Source organism: Botrytis byssoidea (genome assembly GCF_014898295.1).
Source record: "Botrytis byssoidea strain MUCL 94 chromosome Unknown BBYS_018, whole genome shotgun sequence".
Lineage (NCBI taxonomy): Eukaryota > Fungi > Ascomycota > Leotiomycetes > Helotiales > Sclerotiniaceae > Botrytis > Botrytis byssoidea.
Window position 1 is genome coordinate 407,774 of NW_024065859.1, and position 19,938 is coordinate 427,711.

General features: G+C 42.4%; 7 protein-coding genes across 7 annotated transcripts; 5 read left to right on the forward strand and 2 right to left on the reverse strand.

Moving 5' to 3' along the window:
- Positions 1-155: 155 nt before the first annotated feature.
- On the forward strand, positions 156-3,077 carry EAE97_008488 (uncharacterized protein). The gene is made up of 4 exons (XM_038879003.1): positions 156-872; positions 1,002-1,344; positions 1,395-1,472; positions 1,523-3,077. Exons 1-4 carry the CDS (start codon positions 597-599, stop codon positions 2,980-2,982), a joined length of 2,157 nt encoding a protein of 718 aa, XP_038730085.1. The 5' UTR covers positions 156-596; the 3' UTR covers positions 2,983-3,077.
- Positions 3,078-5,511: 2,434 nt separating this feature from the next.
- Positions 5,512-7,354, forward strand: EAE97_008489 (uncharacterized protein; the record flags this gene model as incomplete). Its single annotated transcript, XM_038879004.1, has 6 exons — positions 5,512-5,555; positions 5,686-5,726; positions 5,823-5,920; positions 5,982-6,633; positions 6,687-7,279; positions 7,331-7,354. The coding sequence occupies 6 exons, from the start codon at positions 5,512-5,514 to the stop codon at positions 7,352-7,354; spliced, it is 1,452 nt and encodes a 483-aa protein (XP_038730086.1).
- Positions 7,355-8,192: 838 nt separating this feature from the next.
- Positions 8,193-8,571, forward strand: EAE97_008490 (uncharacterized protein; the record flags this gene model as incomplete). Its single annotated transcript, XM_038879005.1, has 2 exons — positions 8,193-8,367; positions 8,546-8,571. 2 exons carry the CDS (start codon positions 8,193-8,195, stop codon positions 8,569-8,571), a joined length of 201 nt encoding a protein of 66 aa, XP_038730087.1.
- A 533-nt stretch (positions 8,572-9,104) lies between these two features.
- Positions 9,105-10,481, reverse strand: EAE97_008491 (uncharacterized protein; the record flags this gene model as incomplete). Its single annotated transcript, XM_038879006.1, has 1 exon — positions 9,105-10,481. One exon carries the CDS (start codon positions 10,479-10,481, stop codon positions 9,105-9,107), a length of 1,377 nt encoding a protein of 458 aa, XP_038730088.1.
- Positions 10,482-10,686: 205 nt separating this feature from the next.
- On the forward strand, positions 10,687-12,386 carry EAE97_008492 (uncharacterized protein). The gene is made up of 2 exons (XM_038879007.1): positions 10,687-11,306; positions 11,392-12,386. The coding sequence occupies exons 1-2, from the start codon at positions 10,838-10,840 to the stop codon at positions 12,111-12,113; spliced, it is 1,191 nt and encodes a 396-aa protein (XP_038730089.1). The 5' UTR covers positions 10,687-10,837; the 3' UTR covers positions 12,114-12,386.
- A 2,599-nt stretch (positions 12,387-14,985) lies between these two features.
- EAE97_008493 (uncharacterized protein) lies at positions 14,986-16,945 on the reverse strand. The gene is made up of 2 exons (XM_038879008.1): positions 16,187-16,945; positions 14,986-16,134 (listed from the first exon to the last, which is right to left on the reverse strand). The coding sequence occupies exons 1-2, from the start codon at positions 16,919-16,921 to the stop codon at positions 15,007-15,009; spliced, it is 1,863 nt and encodes a 620-aa protein (XP_038730090.1). The 5' UTR covers positions 16,922-16,945; the 3' UTR covers positions 14,986-15,006.
- A 1,260-nt stretch (positions 16,946-18,205) lies between these two features.
- EAE97_008494 (uncharacterized protein) lies at positions 18,206-19,875 on the forward strand (the record flags this gene model as incomplete). Its single annotated transcript, XM_038879009.1, has 3 exons — positions 18,206-18,213; positions 18,455-18,928; positions 18,984-19,875. 3 exons carry the CDS (start codon positions 18,206-18,208, stop codon positions 19,513-19,515), a joined length of 1,014 nt encoding a protein of 337 aa, XP_038730091.1. The 3' UTR covers positions 19,516-19,875.
- Between the last annotated feature and the right edge of the window lie 63 nt (positions 19,876-19,938).

The following is a 19,938-nucleotide window of genomic DNA, read 5'->3' on the forward strand; positions in this document are numbered from 1 at the left end:
GTGGTCCCCTCAGTAGATTGATTGAATTAGCGCAAGTTAGTGATGACCTAAATTCTAAGGCAATTAAACCAAATCTAATTGACTTTGGGGCTTTCACATTTTCACGCTTTCACTACCTAGGTAGGTACTACGTAGGTTCGGAGATTTCTTTGCTGCTGTCCGCGCCCCGGTGACGTGAAAGATTCGAATTACGGCTCAAGGTTAAGCCATCATCCAAGCTTTATTATAGAGGGAAAAATTCATCTAAAAGTCGACAACGGCCAAACGAGAAGATAGGATATCTGTCTGGGTATTGATTGGTCCAAGCCAAAATTAAACATTCCCTTCCCCATATTGAATACTAGAACCTCGGTGGCCCGAAGAAAAGTCATCTACCAAATTCACGGGTTTTGATAGAAGACATAAAGGATTCTCTAGTACAGGGTCACTGGCTCGTTGTGGTTATTCGCATAAACTATTTAAGAAGTCCAAGAGAAGGGTAATAACAGGATGGTCGAATATCGGCATTGAATCAAAAACAATTCAAGGATCCAAAATAAAAATAAAGACCCATTTTGCTTTACAATCCCGGTAACTTTTCCTCTACTTACAAAAATATGGAAGATTACGAAGATATGGATGATGTGGATTTTGAGGAGGAGGTTGAGGTTGAAGGGGAGGATGGTGAAGAATATGAAGAGGCAGAAGGCATGGAAGTGATTGAAGGAAACGACGAAGAGGAGGATGGAGATTTTGACTACGAAGAAGAAGACCAATCTGCTCCGGTGTATACAATTCCTCCAAGGGAAATTGTCGCTGTCGAGCATCCATTGATTGTTAAGAATCTTGAAAATGGTATCAAGACTTTTGGACGGCAACCACAATGGAATAAGGTACGTGGAAACTATTTTTCATACGTTAAATAACTTTGGCATGCTTCTATTCCATGACGAGTAGATCTCTTCTCATGATAGCTATAAAATCATAATCTTCAGTCGACAATGGACTAATAACTTCAACAGATCCTTGAGGGCACTGAAGATGAATGTATTCCGCTTTTTCTTCGAATCAAGGATCCCACATGCGAACCAATTTTATCTTACAATAGCATCACCAACAATGTTCTCCTCAAGATCACTGTACCAAAACGTACTGGTAGAAAGCGCAAGCGTGGATCTCAGGGCCCTTATACTAACGATGGGCATTCAACATCTCAGAATACCAATGAAAAGAATTCGTTCGGTGAAAATCAATCCCACTCTTTGAATGACAACCCCAATAGTATTCTGAGAAAGCTTCGAGACAATGTTGGTAAATATACTGTCGAGGCTGCAGGAGCCATAGAACAGAGTCATCGCTATAGAGGTAATGACCCATTTCTTCCCTTATGTTTACAATACATTAACAAGATCCAGGACTTTCCGATTATCATCAATCTACATCTAGTGCACCTTTTATGTCACATTTCAAAGAGACTGCATTCTCTGCCAATTGTAAGACCTCATACAAGTCATATTTACATGATATCGCTAACTTTAATCAGGGGGCAAGATGCGAGAATTCAAGCTTGGTACTGACAAAGGCTGGAAGCCAAATGAAGAAATTGTTCCTCCACCCACATTCACTCACCATCCATTACCATTCAATTGGGGATATCGACAAAACCCTTTAATCTCAACCGAAGTGGATGCCGAGACAGGAGAGACAAGCATAGTGAACCGTTCGAAAATGCCAAAGCTCGAGATGCAGTATGTACATTGCGACGAAGACGAAGACGTCCCCACAAAGCCATTTCGTGAAGTTCCGGATGATCCTGTTCTCAAAGACTTCGTAGCCGCACTTCAATTAGCCATGAACGAACGTCCAATCTGGACTCGTCGTGCATTGCAAAATCGTCTCGCCAACGAGCCAGGATACTATTTGATGAAACCTGCACTTCAGTATGTGGGTTACCAATTCCGAAGCGGTCCTTGGCGTGATGCACTCATAAGATATGGTGTTGATCCCCGCAAAGATCCATCTTGTCGGATTTATCAAACAATTTTCTTCAAGTTATACGAAGAAGATGAGCGTGCTCCCGATGGTCAATGGAAAGATATGCGAAGTCAATACACAAGACATCAAGTTTTCGGCACGGGAGATTGTCCTTCACATATGTTCAATGGCACTTCTTTAACTCTCGACGGTAAAGTGTGGCAAATTTGCGATATTACAGATCCTCTTCTTGCTCACCTTATACAGAATGCTCCAATGGCTAAACAATACGATAACAACCATGATGGCTATTACAACAATGGAACTCTCGCCAAGATCCGAGCCATCATGAAAACAAAGTTGATTGCCATTCGCAGTAAAAAAGTAATTCCCGAAAATGCATTCGATGTAGCGCTCAGCATACCTGATTTCGTAGAGGGAAAAGATGGAAAGAAAGTCCATGTGCCAGTACCAGATATGCGATTGACAGAAGAAGAGATCGAAAAATTAAGAGAAAAGGGTATTATTAGTGGAATGAGTGGAAAGGGAGTGAGACATCTTGATTCAAGGACAAAGAGGAAGCAATATAGAAAGGGCGGAAAGTTACCAATAAAAGCTAAGAGAGCGAAGCAATATGGAATGATGAAGGGACCGTCAACATCAAAACCTAAAACTTCGACCGCGCCAGCGAAACCGAAAAATAAGAAGACTGCTGAGCCTTCTGAAAAGGATGAAGATGCCATGCCAGATACTGCTGCTGTGCGTAAACAGGGAGATATCTCGACGGAAGATACCATCAAGATGATGGATGCAGAGGGAGAAGAAGATGAGATCGAAGTCGACGCTGAGAGAGAAGATGACGATGAAGAAGCAGAAGAAAACGAAGAGGAAGAATTAGTCGATGCGGAACTGGGATCTGAAGACGAAAGTACAGACTCGGAAGATGAATCGGAGGCGGAAAAGGAAAAGGAAATGTTTATTAAGAATTACGAGGCGAGGATGGGGGCTGGGAATAGTTCAAGTAATTAGTGTGTAGGCTACCTAGGTATCTAGATAGGTTTCATCAGTCAGATTGATACTGGGGAGGACATGGCATGAATTCAAGTGCTCTCTACCGTATAAGCTAATATCACATCGTTAATTCAAGCAATCGAGTTATACTACTTGGTCGGACTTCACGTAGATCGCATTAACAATTCACTGTCATTTTCTATTGTCGACGAGAGTCATTCGATAGAGCGACGCGTACGATGTTAAAGACATCACAAAGACGAGCAATCTGTAATCAAGGGGTCCCTCATGAACGAGTCAATGACCAACAGAGAGCCCCTTAGCGAGTTTGCTCCTTACAGATAAAATGTCAGGAGCATCCGGCAAACCTGATACCATCCCTAAGACTAGATCACATGGCTAAATGCTCTAAATCATCAATGTGATAAAACAAAATAGGTAGCCCTGACGCATCCACAGCTTTCTCGTTATGACTTTGAAACGGAACTCTAATTATCCTCCCGCATCCAACACTCGCAAGCCTACTCTACTACCTTGCATGTCCGGCACTCTTAGTGAAAAGAAGAAAGAAGGGAGAAAAGATTCTTCATATTCGTCACATGGTTGATTTTATACTTTGTTAAGTGGCCCCGTATGTTCAGGAATCGGAATAGGATGATCCATTTCCAAACACCTGGAAAAGTTTCGCCAATGGATAGGAAATCATTTTGTTACATCCATTCAATCATTGCTCACGCGATGCTTCCAGGTGCTCAAATCACTTGATTTCGAGGTCTTTGTGAGAGGACTACTCCAAGAGTTTTGCTATTATGCAAATGCAGATGTGTTAGGAAATTATATTGAGACGCTCTTGTGATATTCAGTGATAACGCTCCGCTGGGCCACTGCCGTGGGGAATTTTTCGCTTCGCTCTAGCTCAGAAGGGGATGGAGAAGAAAAGGAGAAATGATTTAATAGATCAGATAGATCGAGCGTAGCGACGATGGGGGTTTGGGGGCTTGTCCCCATAAAAGGTATAGAAATTCAGGTATGTTGATGTTTAATAGCTATTGGACAGGATAAGATGAAGAGGGCTTTCGTGGACACTTGTTATGGCGAAGAATGAGTAGGCTGGGTTTATGAAGTGAGGGAGTGGAGTATCGTGTTCTTAGGGTTAAAAACTACTGCTTTGACTTATAGACGAAGGGGAAAAGGAGAGATAAACTGATATAAAGATATATTGATCGTACTACAATCATCTCTTCATCATTGAGCGTATAGATCAGGAGTCACAGATAAAATCGGTTCACAACTCGATAGCTCGTACCTAGAGGCTGGCACATGTTTGCAAAATAGTTGGGATAAATCTAGGTTCTAGTTTCTGGTAGCATGAGTAATAGGTCTCAAGGCCGATTGGACTCCAATTTTCTCGCATATTCCAGATTTTCTTTTTGCTTGAGACCTTCCTTATAGTTGGGGTATGGAGGGGCGAAGCTGAATCAGTATAACAAAGAAGACGAACTAGACACGCGAGACACGTACTTAGAGATGATGGGGAATATTATATAAGCAGCAACACATGTTTCTTTGCTTACCTAATGAGACAACTCAAGTTCTTTCATGCCCGCATTTGGGGTCATCATCGATTGAATGAATGAGTGAATATCTTGTGTCAGAAGGATTCAATTCAGGAACGACGGGAACTATAAGAACTTTTCCACTTCCAAAGTTGTCTATATTGTTCAAAGAAGAGTGCCTAGATCTTAAAGATGATAATAATCATCAGCTTCTTATTTATCTTATTTACAATTAGAATATAAAATATAACCCTTTTGGGGAATTCGAATTGCCTTATAATTATCAATTTATGGCCATCCATCCATATGCATGATACCAGTACTCGATCGTATAAAGAAAATAGATTTTGAAAGCCTTAATTTTGTCATCAGATTGGAAGGAAAACCTTAAATTTCGTACCTCTTGATTTAACAGCAGCGCGGGCCTCACCTCAAAGATTGTGGTGCATCTCATAGGTACTCTCGCACTGGCACTGTACCAGGTAATCAATCTCATAACGAAGGTTCAACCCCACGAATTTCGATAAATAAACGTACAACCTCACTCAGCCTACAACCTTCAATCCCAAAAACCTTGCCCTTACCATACCACCACCCCTTCGACCACCCACCATCCCCCCCTCCAACACGAACAACAAACAATTCTTTTTAAAACCCCAATAACAAGATTGATTTTCAAATATTCAGTCTTGTCGCTTTCGTTATCTTGCCACCTATCAAGTGTTTTTATAGCTTGATTTATCTCGTACCTTGGGTAGTCTTACCGCACACACCGTCGATAATACTTGATTACAACCTTTTTACAACTCCACCACCATCACCTACCCTAGCACGTACAGGATACCTCAGCCTTCCTTGCATCACAGATCGGCCGTAAAGTCAAACTTACACATTCTGACGCGATCGAGTTATCCTTTCAATATCGACTGCCTTTTCCAAATAAGCCTGCAAGAGGAAGAGGATATAATCTCCTCCGCACAGCTCGTAAAAGATGGTAGAAGGGGAACCGAACTCTCCAACTTGGAAGTTCACTCAGTTAGTATACTCCTGCCATTATACTCTTATTTATCTGCCACTCGGGAAATCATGGATTGGGGGTTCTCAATGTGTTTGGTGGATTGATTGCATCACCACTGTGAAGTCAATGCTAACAAATTGTTATCAGATGTTTTGGTGATAAAGGCGATGTCGAAGATATAACAGAAGGTATGCCAATTTATTTATCCGTGTCTTGATGGCGCTTTTCGCTTTCTGTGGATAGTGCAAACTTCTTTCTATGATTGCTAACAAGATGGGTTACAGCGGATATCATATCGACAGTCGAATTCGATCACACCGGAAATTATCTTGCTACAGGAGACAAAGGTGGACGTGTTGTTCTTTTTGAAAGGAATGAGACGGTACGAATTGCAATCTCTGGTCTAGACCGTGCAAGTCGCCGAAATGCTGACGCTCTCATAGAAAAAAACATGCGAGTACAAATTCCACACAGAGTTTCAATCTCACGAGCCCGAGTTCGATTACCTCAAGTCATTAGAGATAGAAGAGAAGATCAACAAGATCAAGTGGTGCAAACGACAAAATGCCTCTCATTACCTACTCTCAACGAACGATAAGACTATAAAGTTATGGAAAGTGTTTGAGAAGTCACTGAAAGTTGTTGCAGAGAACAACCTTTCCCATGATTTGACTCCAGGAAATCCTGCAGGAGGTGGTGGAGGTGTTCGATCCATATCAAACGTTCACTTCAACAGTGCTCACGACCTGAAATTACCCCGCCTTACTCATCACGACACTGTTGTTGCCGCAGTACCACGTCGAACATATGCAAATGCACATGCATACCATATCAACAGCATTTCAGTGAACAGTGACGGGGAAACATTCATTAGCAGTGATGATTTGCGAATAAACTTATGGAACTTGAATATTCAAGACCAAAGCTTCAATATCGTAGATATCAAGCCCGCCAACATGGAGGAGCTTACTGAGGTCATCACTGCTGCAGAGTTCCACCCCCAAAGCTGTAACTGGTTCATGTATGCAAGTTCAAAAGGAACAATCAAGCTTGCAGATATGAGAGAGAGCGCTCTCTGCGACCAACACGCAAAGCGTAAGTTTCATGTCATTGTCCTTTGAATTCGACCTAGCTTACACCATCTTTAGAATTTGAACAGGAGGAAGATCCATCTGCTCGATCGTTTTTCTCGGAAATCATTTCATCCATTTCTGACGTCCGATTCTCTCATGATGGTCGATACATCCTTTCACGTGATTATCTCACTGTCAAAATCTGGGATGTTAACATGGAGAGACAACCTGTCAAGACAATTCCCATCCACGAGCATCTTCGACCACGTCTTTGTGATACTTATGAAAATGATAGTATCTTTGACAAGTTTGAGGTGGTGTTCTCTGGTGACGCTAAGAATGTTATGACTGGTAGTTATAACAATAACTTTATGATCTATCCATCGGATCCCGATAAGGAAGTGGAGGTGGTTCTCCAAGCCGATAAATCAGCTTTCAAGGCCAAGAAGGTTGGTGTTCCAACACCAATCAACCCATCCGGTAGCCCAACAGCTGCGAATGGTAAAAAGGGTAACTCGAGGGCAGGTAGTCCAGCTGCTGGTGTTGGTGGTCAAGGTGGAAGGATGAAGAAAGAAACAGACGCAGACCAAATCGACTTCAATAAAAAGATATTACACATGAGTTGGCACCCTTTCGAAGACAGCATTGCCATTGCTGCAACGAACAACGTAAGTGGTATATACACGATTTTCCTAAGCATCTACTGACTATCTATTCAGCTTTTCGTTTTCTCCGCATTGTAAAAATTGGCAACACGCGGAAGCTGTCTTCAGGTCATATTCCATTTGCGTTTTAAGTGTGTACTGGCTACAGCAACCAGCCCAGCGTTGTCCTTGAGACCTATTCATATTCGTGGCATAGTTAATTTTATGTCACGAAGAAAATATTATCATTGAGTAGCGAGACTGCTACACTTCATAAGTGTTGCAATAGAGGGTGACGCAGAAATAAGCGGGGGCTGGTGAGTTATCTTTTGGAGACAGTTTCTTTCTCCAATTACCTGAAGCTCTTACAATAGTTTTCAGGTTAAGTTGTTCAAGGCAATGGTGTGAGATGTGCCTAGAAGCAACTTTTCCATGATCGAAGTAGCCTAGTGTAGCCTAGTCTAAATCACAAATGAATAATGCATGAAGTTCTGAATTATATTTATGTTTGTTAAATCGATGGCTAGACGGGTTCCTTTCAGTCCATGATCAAAGCATGCCCTTCCTGTCCTCCAGTCAAAGTGCTCGACGACAGCAGGGTGAAAGCGCACAGAGCCGAGTCCATATGTCACGTGATAATCTCCGCTAAACCCACCTGCATAACGGATCAATCCTTACCAAAAAAAAGTTCGTCAAGAAATTTAATCCACAGAAGCTTCAGACCTCCAACCTTCAACCACCGACAATCCACACGACACCAAGTCTCAATCCCGTATGTATGTCCCTGAATCACTTCAATCACCCTGAATATTCTCTCTATTGATCTCTCCTGCGCAATTGATTTTCTATCGCGCATGCGCTAACAATTGACCATCAGACATCACCTCAACTCCCCAAAAACTCAGCACCCGCACCGACCCTAGAAACTCTCATCAAAATGCATCTTATGTACACCCTCGATGCGGCCGGAAAGCGCAAGTACACTTTGAAGAAGGTGATTGGAGGCGAGGTTACCAAGAGTGCGCATCCAGCCAGATTCAGCCCGGATGACAAGTATTCGAGACATAGAGTTACGTTGAAGAAGAGATATGGATTGCTTTTGGTGCAACAGAGTGAGTGGTCTTTTTTATTAACTTGTTGTGTTTTGTGTTTTGTGTTTGGAATTGGGATTGGGATTGGAGATTTTTGGGGAAAGGGGAAGAGAAGGAGGAGGATGGGAGATGGGAGATGGGATTGCAATTGCGGGCAGAAATGGGTGAAAGGAGTAATTGCTAATCCGTGCGCAATCAGAGGATCTCAAAGTTTTGGGCCAATAAATATCTCTCACCTCTTCTCGAGGTACAGATGGGGGGCTACTTGACATGAGTAGCACACGAATCGAGGGAAGAAGGGGAAGAATGGCAAATTCGTGCAATAACGCGCGCTGTGTTCAATCGTCAAAATGTGTAGGAAGAGAAAGGCAAGGCTGAATTGAATAATTGGCTGCGAGAAAGCTCAGGCTAGTGGGTGGAATGGAATGGGTGGTTGAAAGGGAATGTGCGGAGTATACTGGCGTTTCTGGACGAGGGATTCTTATATCTATCTGTTGGTTCTTCGTGTGTAGGAGAAAGAGAGAAATCTCGATTTCTGGTGGTTGTAGGGGATGAAGGAATTGCCATTTGCTTGCAAGTCCATACTCTTCTTTTCTCGCTATAGAGATGAGATTGTTTTTCTAGCACCGAATCGAGGAAATTCACAATTTCAAAAGCATGTTTGGCTATGAGTTTAAGAAAAATGTGTTTGGTGCAAGTACTTGAGTCGATTTTGGGGGGAATCAATTTTGAGATTACTTTTACTAATTCTATTCTACCTAATGTCGTTTCCTTGAATTGACATTCTTGCCCGCTCCAACTTTTGGTCTTCCACCGGCTCTTCCACGATCTCCCGTCAAGATACTAGGTAGATAATCTTCATCCATAAGATCCTTTTCCTTGCGCCTCTTTTCCGTCGCCATTTCCCTCACGTATTCTTTTTGATCCTCCGCCAATATCAAATCATTACCCCATCCTCCTTTACCACCCCCTTTGATATTCTTTCCATTCGCTGTCCCGGCAACTGGTTTGGGGACACTGTATACATTTCCTCTGTTATTCCACTGCATATTTTTCTTGAGATGGATTTTTACCACTCCGTCTTTATCGGTTGAGCAGGAGGTACGGAGGAGAGTGGGTTTGCCACAGCGGGAACAGAATTGTCGGGTCATTTCTCGAGTGATGGAGAAACAGGCGTGACATCTTAGAACCCAGGTTTTGAGCTGGCGGATGCGTTGGAGAGAGGGGGAGAGAAGGTTGAGGTTCATGCGTAACATTACGTTTTGCATGGCGTAATCGGTGGTGATGGTTGCTACTTGGATGGTTTTGGATTCTTCTTGGGGGGAGAAGGAGGAGTTTGTGTCTTTTTGTTGATGCTTTTTTAGATTGGAGGGGGTGATCCAGCCTTCGCCGTCAGATTCGGCGTCGGATTCAGAGGCGGGAACTTCTTCTATTGTTTCTGGAATAGTCTCGGGCTCCGTTGTGGAAGTTGGTTCTTGGGTTTGTTCCTCTGTGACTCCGTCTTTGGTCGATTCTTCTGTGACTACATCCTCTGCTGGTTTCTCTGCGCTCTTTGCATCATCGGCTGTTGATATATGGGTAGCCTCCAATGCTTCCTCAATGGGCTGTGTCTCCACTTTAGATTCTTCTGTTGCTTGAGGTATTGATGTTCCCCATGCGCCTCTGGTTTCGATTGCTGGTTGCGCCGCTGCATCTGTAGTCGTTTGTGGTGCCTCTGTGGCATCGGCAGGTCTTTCGCCACTTAATGATGCGGGAGGTGCTCCGTTCAATCTCTTTTGTCCTGGTACACTTCGTAATCTCCAATCTCCATGATTTCGTTCACATTCAAGCTCATATGCTAAAGCCATCAAATGAATATCTTGTCTGCTGAGTACTTCCAAATCACCTGTTTTCCGCGCGAATTCAGTTATAACTTTAATACTGGCTGATCTAGGCGCTCTTAATTTGAGAAAAGGTAATAATATAGTCTCGAATCTGGCTCTTGTAACGGCATCTTTGATTTCGTCGATAACGAGGGGAATAGTATAAAGGTGTTCTGCTTGGCCAAGAAGCGTAGAGACCGAAGGGTCATTCTTAATAATTGGTCCTGCGTCAATGATAAGACTATGTATGGGTTTGGTAGTATTTGTAGCCATTTTGAAGTCTACAATCTCGAGGATACTGATTCTCTGTGTAATGCAATGCAATTGCCATGGCGGGGTGTGCGATAAAGATTATCGAAAAAAATAAAATACTGCCGGGCGGTATCGATAAGCGAAAAAGATATCTAAGCACGTGATGTAATTCCCTTCTCTAGTGTTTGAGCGGAAAATTTTATTCATCTTGAAAATTTATTCAACAAGATTTCCTCAGCTTCAACTCCAATTTTTGATATTTTTGATATTCATAGACCGTGGAGTATTTCTCTATTTAACTACGAACTCAAAAAATTTAATTTTGAATCCAAATTCAACAATTTCGATTCCCAAACCCCACATTTTCAACCTTCAAAATGTTCTCCAACAACTGGCGCGTTAAGCAAGACACTCCTCAAAGCCCAAGCGGCGAAGAGAGAGTTTCTCCTTGGTCATCTTCAAGAAATCGTGGAGTTGGCGGTAAGGATGGTGGTGATCGACCATCTCCAGGCCAGGGGAGATTTTCTCGAAACGAGGCAGGTGACTCGCCAAGAAAATCTTCACAACTCACAGAGTCGGACAAGGCTATTGAGGAAGGTCGTCGCATTTACGTTGGTAACTTAAGTTATGATACCACTCCAGAGGATATTGAAACCATTTTCCAAGATGTTCCACGTGAATCTCGAACTGTTCATATGTCCATCGATTCCGTGACAAAGCGCAACCCTGGTTACTGCTTCGTTACTTTCACCACCAAGGATATGGCTGAGGAGGCTTTGAATCGTTATGATGGTCAAGAATTCAAGAACCGTACACTTAGAGTTAAGCCTGGTGTGAGATCAGACCGTGAGTGAATCTCCAAGCATTGAATTTTTACCTTTCACCAAATTTATACCACAACTCCGTAAAACTATCACTAACAGAAATACAGGCAGCACTCGCCCACAAGGAAGCTCGTCAGAGACACCTCTCTACACAAACGACCGCTGGAAGAGCTCTGACAGAGAAACTTCTCAGCGTCCAGAACGTCAAGTAGACACTTCTTCCCAGGATGGTCGAAGACTTTACGTTGGAGGACTACCAAGAATTGATGATCAAGAAACAGCAAACCGCAAGATCAGAGAAATCTTTGAAGGTTTTGATGTTGAAGTTGTTAGCAAGTTGATCTCTCCACACCCTTCCAAGGTTGAGGAAGGTGGCAACCACTATTACTGTTTCGTTGATCTTGCCAACAATACTCAAGTCAATGATGCAGTTAAGATGTTCGATGGCAACGAGTGGGGTCTTAAAGTCAGTCGTGCATCCGGAGGAGCCTCAGGAAAAGTTGTTGAGAAGCAAAGAATCTATGTCGGTGGTTTACCAGATTTCGGAGATGAGGCAGCAACCGAGGCAGAGATTAGAGAGCTTTTCAGCGAGTATACTGTTAAGTGGGTCAGCAAGTTGTGCTCTCCAAGAGAGCCAAGAGAGGGCAACAGCCATTTCTGCTTCGTCGAATTACAAGATAGTCAAGAAGCTGATGGAGCTATTGTCAATTTGGATTGGTCTGAGAAATGGGGTGGAAAGATCAGAGTCAAGCCTAGTTTGTCCAACGCTCAATCCAAACAAGGAGAGACCCCAACCAGAGGATGGAGAGGAAAGAGCGACAGAGAGTAAGTATGGTATGGTATCATCTAATCAGATATACCGATCTTAAATAGTTTGCAAACCTCGCACTTCAGTTATGACATGTATTAGCGATTTGCATACATTAGACGACTGCTAATGGGACATTTGATGTCATATCCACGTTTCTTGAGTAACAAGATTTGTCAATGGCTACGATACACTTGCATAAATATTAGTTTCATACCCAGCTGCGGCTGTGATTTGCTGGATGCAAATAGGCTAGCAGGCGATACCCAATCTGAATACAAATACATTTAAATTACTTTCCCGGACTATGTGTTCTGAATATTCCAACGTGATAGAAGAGCAACACTGTCTCATGCATGTTTAAAAAGGTACCTTTATAGTTCCTTCACATTCTTGAACATCATTTCCTTGCCGAGTGTTGATTTCATCCAGTCTTCACATGAGTAACTTTGAAACCTTATATAGTGGGAATACAAATCTCTTACCAAGTCATTTTCTTTCCACAACTCTAATTTTCTAATACTCCAAGTTGTTCCAAGGAAGAACATTCTATTCTCAACTTTCAAGGTGCCGGGTGCCTCACTGAATTGTTACGGGAAGAAAAGAGTTAAGCGACTTCTTTGCCTTGTAGAGGTAATGGAAGGTTATTTCCCTATACACACACACACACATATATATAGATGTGGCAACCCATCTCAATGATCAACTATCCTTTTTATTTCTCCATAGCATATTCGCACTCCAAATATCAGTATTATTTCTAACTATGTATTCATACTCTCAACATTTTTGTACTCGCCAAGCGGAAATGATTATTACGAACCGGTTTTCACCTTCACATTTCTCCAATCGGCAGGGCATTTAATAAGTGCGATTATTTTCTTTCTCTTTTTTGAATATAGCGCTCCTCAAACTCTTGGGTTTTCACCAGGTTCAAGATCAAGCCCAAAGGCGGAGGCACTTTGAAAAAGAATCTCCATCAACTAACGAATCCGGATTTGGTTGTCAGAGTATTGTAAACAGCAATGAACCTCGACTACGATATCCTGCTGGTCGCAGTTTAGTCCAAGTGAATCGAACTATCCTGTATACGAAATTGGTCTTCTAGATGACAACGATCTTTCAAAGTTGCATTTTAAAGGGATCGTAGCTGAGTATTTTCAACACCTTGCATCGGAGTCCACAGATAATATAGAGTAAAGCTACCCGCAGCTTGGCTCACCACCATTAGGACAGTCTCCATCAGCGTGTGCATTTGCAAACTCATTTGCCAATACACCTCGTTCTTTGGCAAAATTGAGGAACTTAAGAGACAGTACGGTCAGAAATCAATTGCCCCAAGGCAACTACTTAACAGATCCAGCCTTTGGATTTTTGCCTGCTATGTCCAATAATTCCATTACAAAAAAACGGTGGGAAGTCACTTATTTCGAAATTGCAGATCTGCTGCCTGACTTTTCTCTGGACACATCTAGAAATTCCTTCATAAGTCTATCATATCACGACAGTTACCTCCCGGGTTTACCATCCAAAGCTTCGCCTCTCACTTATGAATGTCGGGAAATCCAGTCCCTGGCTGGGGGAGTTCCTTGATTCTGCAGTCACAGAAACGTCAGACGACCGACCAATTGCTATTATTGTATAACTAGTTCTGAGCAGATCTCTCGATGATCGATGAGTACGAGCTAGTATTGACCGAGATACATGCTCCTAAGTTATGCCTGTTATTATTTTCATCTGGGAAATGGTGCATTAGAGTAATTTCTGAGAAAGATCGATGATTCGCTTGTTTTTGATCAGTGATTGGCATTATTTAGCGATGTACAGGTAACTTCTTTCGTGTGTATTTGAAAAATACTACAGCAGTGCAAACCTTCAGCTTAGAAATAAGATATTTCTCCTGCAGCAGGATTCGAAATATACAAGGCTTTATTGCGTATGCGATACTAGAAAATCATGATATTCCTCTTAACCTCTAAGGTTTAATGTAATCAGTCAACAAACGTACTGTGTACAAACCAGTAGAGAATTATTAAATTCCTCGCCACAAAACATAGCCCTAGGCTACCAAACAAGCCCCTCTGTAACATCCAGGCGCATTTCGTGACGATATCCCAACTGTTGATCTGTAGTCCAAAATAGACATACCCAGCGCTCTTAATTGGATTAGATCAACATAGATTCTTCAACACAACCTCGCTTCGGTAAATGCATAGAATACTGAAACTGTGTCACTCTGCTGCCATTCTGTGGGATAACATCACATGGGAATGTTGTTTTAACGATACGGAAATGAGGTAGAGATCACAAATTATTACACACTTGTAGATTTTTTGGGGGCTGGTTTGGGATAGGAGAGCCTTTGTGTGGGGTGAGCAAAATTTAGGAAATTCTTCGATTGGTATGGTAGGTGGGTATGTGAATTTGAGGTGGGGGTTATTTTTTCACACCATCTTCGTTGTCTCTAGAGTATTTGGGTTGGTTTGGAGGGTATTCATTAGTATGAGTATGAGAATCATCGAGGGAATTATGGTTAGGGTTATAGTTCCTATTCTGTCGGAGTGTCAGATATCTCATATTATCAAAATCATAATTCATGCCTGCTTCATAAATTGGCTTGAAAAGGGCCAGGTGGTAGTAGTGATTTCTGATGCAGTCATTATATGTCATGCTTCCTAATTCATATTTCGTAACACGTGTCTTAAAACCTCATATGTATGCATCTGACTCAACTTGAAAGAATACTTCGTGCTGCAAATATTTGAGATAGCCATCATTTCGCAAATTGAACTGTGATGTGACCCTTTTTTCCCGTCTTGACTCCCATCCGGATTTTTTCGTTCATATCTACCCCCCCCCCCCCCCACCCCCAGACTTTGTTTTTCTCCTCTTCGCCTATCATAAATTCAAAGCCTTAGTTAACCTCCGCCCCCCCATTCGCAACGCCCAAAGCATCCCAAACCAAGCCAGATAGCTCCCTCAGACCCATCCCCAACCTCTCCGCATAAATTTCGCCTAAGCCACTAGCATCCTTTCCCCTAGCCCATGCTTTTAACGTTCTCCCTACCTCTCCATCTCCCCTCTTCTCCTGAATACTCTCCACATCCGTAATATCCACCTCCAACCCCCTCATGACTCCACTCTGTTCTCCCCAGGATCTATTTCCTGTCTCTCTCAATCCATACATAACCAACTGACACGTACTAATCCAGTCGATATTCTTTAGTCTCCCTTGCCTTCCTTCGTTCAGGTTGTCCATCTCCCATTTTCCAAACTCTTCAGGATCCAAGCTTGCAAGAAATTTACACAATCTTTGTAATGCCAGTATTCTAGTGACACGTTGCGGATGATATGGACTTGGGTAATTAATGGGATCTGCATGAATGATTAAGAAAATTAGTACGATAAGCGCAGAGATATAGTCCGCTTTCTCTAGATAAATAAGATAGATTTCATTAAGGACTGTTGGTAAAGGTTGTTGCGCGTAACGTTGTAAGAGGATAAAATCATTTAAATTCCCTAGAGCTTTTTCCAAAAACTCGAGACGTCGGTCAATATTCGGGTAGATTTTATGAACACTTGAGATCGTGACTTCGATATGTCGTAATACATGGAGTAAAGAGAAGAGCCTGGTGATTGTCTCTGGATTTTCGTCTGCTACTCTAGCCTTTGCAAACTTATAAGTTTCTTGAAAAGCGACGAGCTTATCAAGTACAGGCGTTGAAACCATGGGATGATCGACGAGATTACCATATACACTTTGGAATACCGTGCAGCGAGAACAAAGGCATTGAAAAAACCAAGTTTTTGCCAAGGCTTCTCGACGAACTTCTCGTCGTTGTGTTTCGTCGATATAGGATATGAATATCTGCTCTCCTTTGGCGATAGGGGAGAGAGCTAGGAGTGTAGCACGCTTTCCATCGAATGTTACAGCTGCGTTTGGATGACAGCGATGGTTGGCGCGTGCCAGCAAGGGATCAAGACAAAGTCCAATTGGACCATTGCCAATATTAGATTCGACACGAAACGCATTAGTAGAGAGCTGCAGATCCGTTTTAGTAAGGATAAAATCAAAAACAGAGGATTGTTGTTACCCGACAGAGAGACTCAATAGCATGTTTGATAAATTCTGGTTTCCGTTGAAGAAGATTCACTACAGCATGGGCTTGTAATGATATATTATCCCATTTTGATTGGACACTTCTGAGGTCGTCCTCGTGAGATGCAAGGTCCATTAAAAGTGAATCTTTTGCCAGTGCTTCTGGGTTGCTAACCAATTGAATGGTACCACGCACAGCTGTAGGAAGCATCTTGTTCCAAGAGTTCCCAAGACTTTGCGATTGGATAGCCTTGCATTGTTTCTCATGATGTGAGCGGTCTAGATGTTCGCATTTTTTACTGCAGTAATTCACTGCCTTGCAGCCAATACAGTTCAAGGTTGCTTTTTTCAACCGACAATTTGAATGAGCACAGGCAGTATTCGTTACGGCTTGAGCGCTGATCTGTGATCTAGAATATTCAAATGCCTTTCTTGATTTGAAAAGGTCACATTCTGCTCCGTGGGAACCCTCGGAATCCAGTGACAACTTTTCGCAATCATCACAACAAAATTTGACAACACCGCAACTCGAGCAGGGCTGTAGCTCCACTCCTTCTCCTGCTTCTAGAAAACAATTGGCGCACACTCGATGCAGTGCCTGATTCTCGGCAATCAACAAAAGGGGTTTTTGTATGAAAATGATAGAATCTCCAGAATTTAAATCGACTGTTGAAAAGAGGCCATTTCCCAGGTCTTTTGCCGTGCCAATTATTGTATAGTTTATGTCCATTTGACTGGATTGTGTCTTTTATGGGGTATGGTTAACGTTCTTGATGGACTTGGATGTGCTTTTTGAATGATGGTGGAATCTAGCTGACCCATTTTGACTTGACCTCTAATCTAGTCTAGATACGGTTTGGTGCTTCCGATCTAAACCCCGCAACTGCATAGAGAAGGATCCTAAAGATATATACGAATGGTGTTGAACAGATTCACCGTCCATGAGCGACTTTTATTCTTTTACCATAGTAGACCACAATTCTCGGTCTTCAACTAAAGAGCCAATGCCCTAAGAAGTGATGAATATTCTTGAAAGGAATTAAGATTTGAATAAATTGTATTTATCTTATCGCTTAGATAACAAAACAAATGATTAGTTGACTGCAATATACAATACTACAACTCTGGAAATTATTATAAATTCCTCACCTCAACCGCTTGTAAAGGCATTTTGAGCTCTCAAAGTCGGCAAAAAGCCAATGTTAGAAGCAGAGTTGAAGCTTGGAAGGCCCCGCCATTCATCTGGGTATCATGAAAGTATCCTTCAATGCTCCTGTCTGATTATTCCTGAAGTGTACCAATGAGTATTTAGCAACTACCTCTTCTTTAGCATCACACTGACACCTGTTGGTATCTTCTAATCAAAGTTAACCCGGCGCAGTTGTAAAAGAGCAAGAGCTGATTGAGATATTCAAACATATACATAAAGGAAGTCATATTCAGTTCATTAGCCAACACGTGAAATGATCTAACCAAGTACTTCATGGACTTCCTTGAAATGCAATGACCTTGCGGATACATCACCCAGAACTCAATCTACCCTTTGTATTAGGCAAAATCAGATGTATTTTTTTGCAATGAAAAAACGGCCTGGCTTTACAGTGATACTTGCTGCCCAGTTCAGGATCTAGAAATGGAACATCCAACTGCTGCCCACATAACTCACGATTGTGGGAGTAATCTCAGGAAAGATATGGTGGCTCATGAGCTGTTCAAAAGATAAAGTATTCGAAAACAGATTGCAGTTGCAGACATGAGATATGCATTCCAGTCTTATCTTCGTCTTCAAGAGACACATCACAGCGGATGATAATGATGAAGATGACACAATAGATATGAAAAATGTGAGAAAAGAGGTAACACGTACTTCCTGTCGATAAACCGATTGTTTTCATTCTTTCAAGTACCTCCAGCTAGATGGGTAAGATACATAAGACAAGTACAGTCGGTCAGTCAATGTTTTATATTATCGAGACTCCATTATCATGGATTGATTTATGAATTAATTGTAATCATGCGGGGGTGGACTGAGCTCTAAAACGCCAGGGTAGCGCTAAACCAATTCTGTACAAGTTTATCGAAGAAACAAAAATCGAAATAATATTTTTGGCCATCGATCTCAATATCACAACAATCTTCATTTTTTGCCCCTCATTCAATAGAAATCTCTCATAAACCCGATTTCTTCTAACAAAGCCGCAAATATGTAAGTTCGCATGTAGCAATCTCATTATTCTGAACTCAAAACTAATGATTGCTGAAGGCATTTCGTCCGTCGTGCCGCTCTCAGAGCTGCTTCCAACGCCTCTTTCGTCTCTAAACCTCGCACCATCAACACCACTTCCCCATTCGTTGTCAGAGCTTCAAACGAGAGAATATCAACAGCAGTATTCCGAAGATTTGCAAGTGATGATGCACATGCTAGAGAAGAGAACGCAGATGCACAAGAGGAAGGAGCCGTTCGATCAGCTATCAATTCTGCCGCAGAGACCGTCTCAGAGTATGCCTCAGAGGCCAAGGAAACCGTTGCTCAAGCAACTGGATTCGGATCCAGAAACGTTGGCTTTGGTAGCAGGGACAGAAACGCAGATCGTCCTTCCATTGAGCCTAACAATGGTGTCTACATTGGTAACTTGTTGTTCGACATTACCGAAGAGGATCTTAAGAAGGAATTCGAGCACTTCGGAACTATTACCGATGTCAGAGTCACTAGAGATGCTAGAGGTTTGAGCAAGGGGTAAACATTCAATATGTTGCTATTTTTCATAAACCATAACTAACAATATCTTCAGATTTGCCTACATTGACTTCGCAGATGTTCAGTCCGCAACTGCAGCCATTGAAGCCAAGAACCAAACTATCTTTGAGGGCCGCAGACTTGTTGTCAACTACGTCAACAGAACACCAAAGATCAGAGATCAAAACCCACCTTCCAAGTGCCTCTTCATCGGAAACCTCGCCTTCGAGATGTCTGATGCCGATTTGAACAGCTTGTTCCGCGAGGTTAGAAATGTCATTGACGTTCGTGTTGCTATTGATAGACGCACTGGACAGCCAAGAGGTTTCGCCCATGCAGACTTTGTTGATGTTGATAGTGCCATGAAGGCTCTTGAACAATTACAAGGAAAAGAGGTCTTCAACCGAAGACTGAGAGTTGATTACAGTCTTGGCGAGAGAAGCGCTGGAGGCCGTGAGCGCAACGATCGTGGATTCGGCAACAATGACCGCGGTGGACGTGGATCATACGGTGGTGGACGTGGAGGAGGATATGGTGGTGACCGTGGTGACCGCGGTGACCGCGGTGGAAGAGGCTCATCATTTTAAGGAGAAGGCTGAATATTAGGGTGTTATGTCGACTAACGGGCGAATCGATTAACGAATGATCGAATGAACACTTTGTATGATGAATTTGGGTAGGCGTTAGTCATCTACTAGAGGTGTATGGGAAGTCTCAAAAGTTGCTGAATCTTCTATGCAGCTCTACTTTTATGGACGCTTCCTCTTTTTCGCCTTGTATTATAACCCCCAGAAACTTATTCGGTCGTAATACAAAGGCTTTGATCTGATCAGGCATGACGAGTTGAAGATCTGAATCACAGCAAGAATTCATATAAATTCCACTCAGTGCATCTTACAGAGTGTAACTTTTTTATTCAAAATGTACAATTTTATACCTCTCGCCACCTGCTATATATGTAACTCAACACCTAATATCGTGGTACGTGATATGTCTTATGTGTACGATAT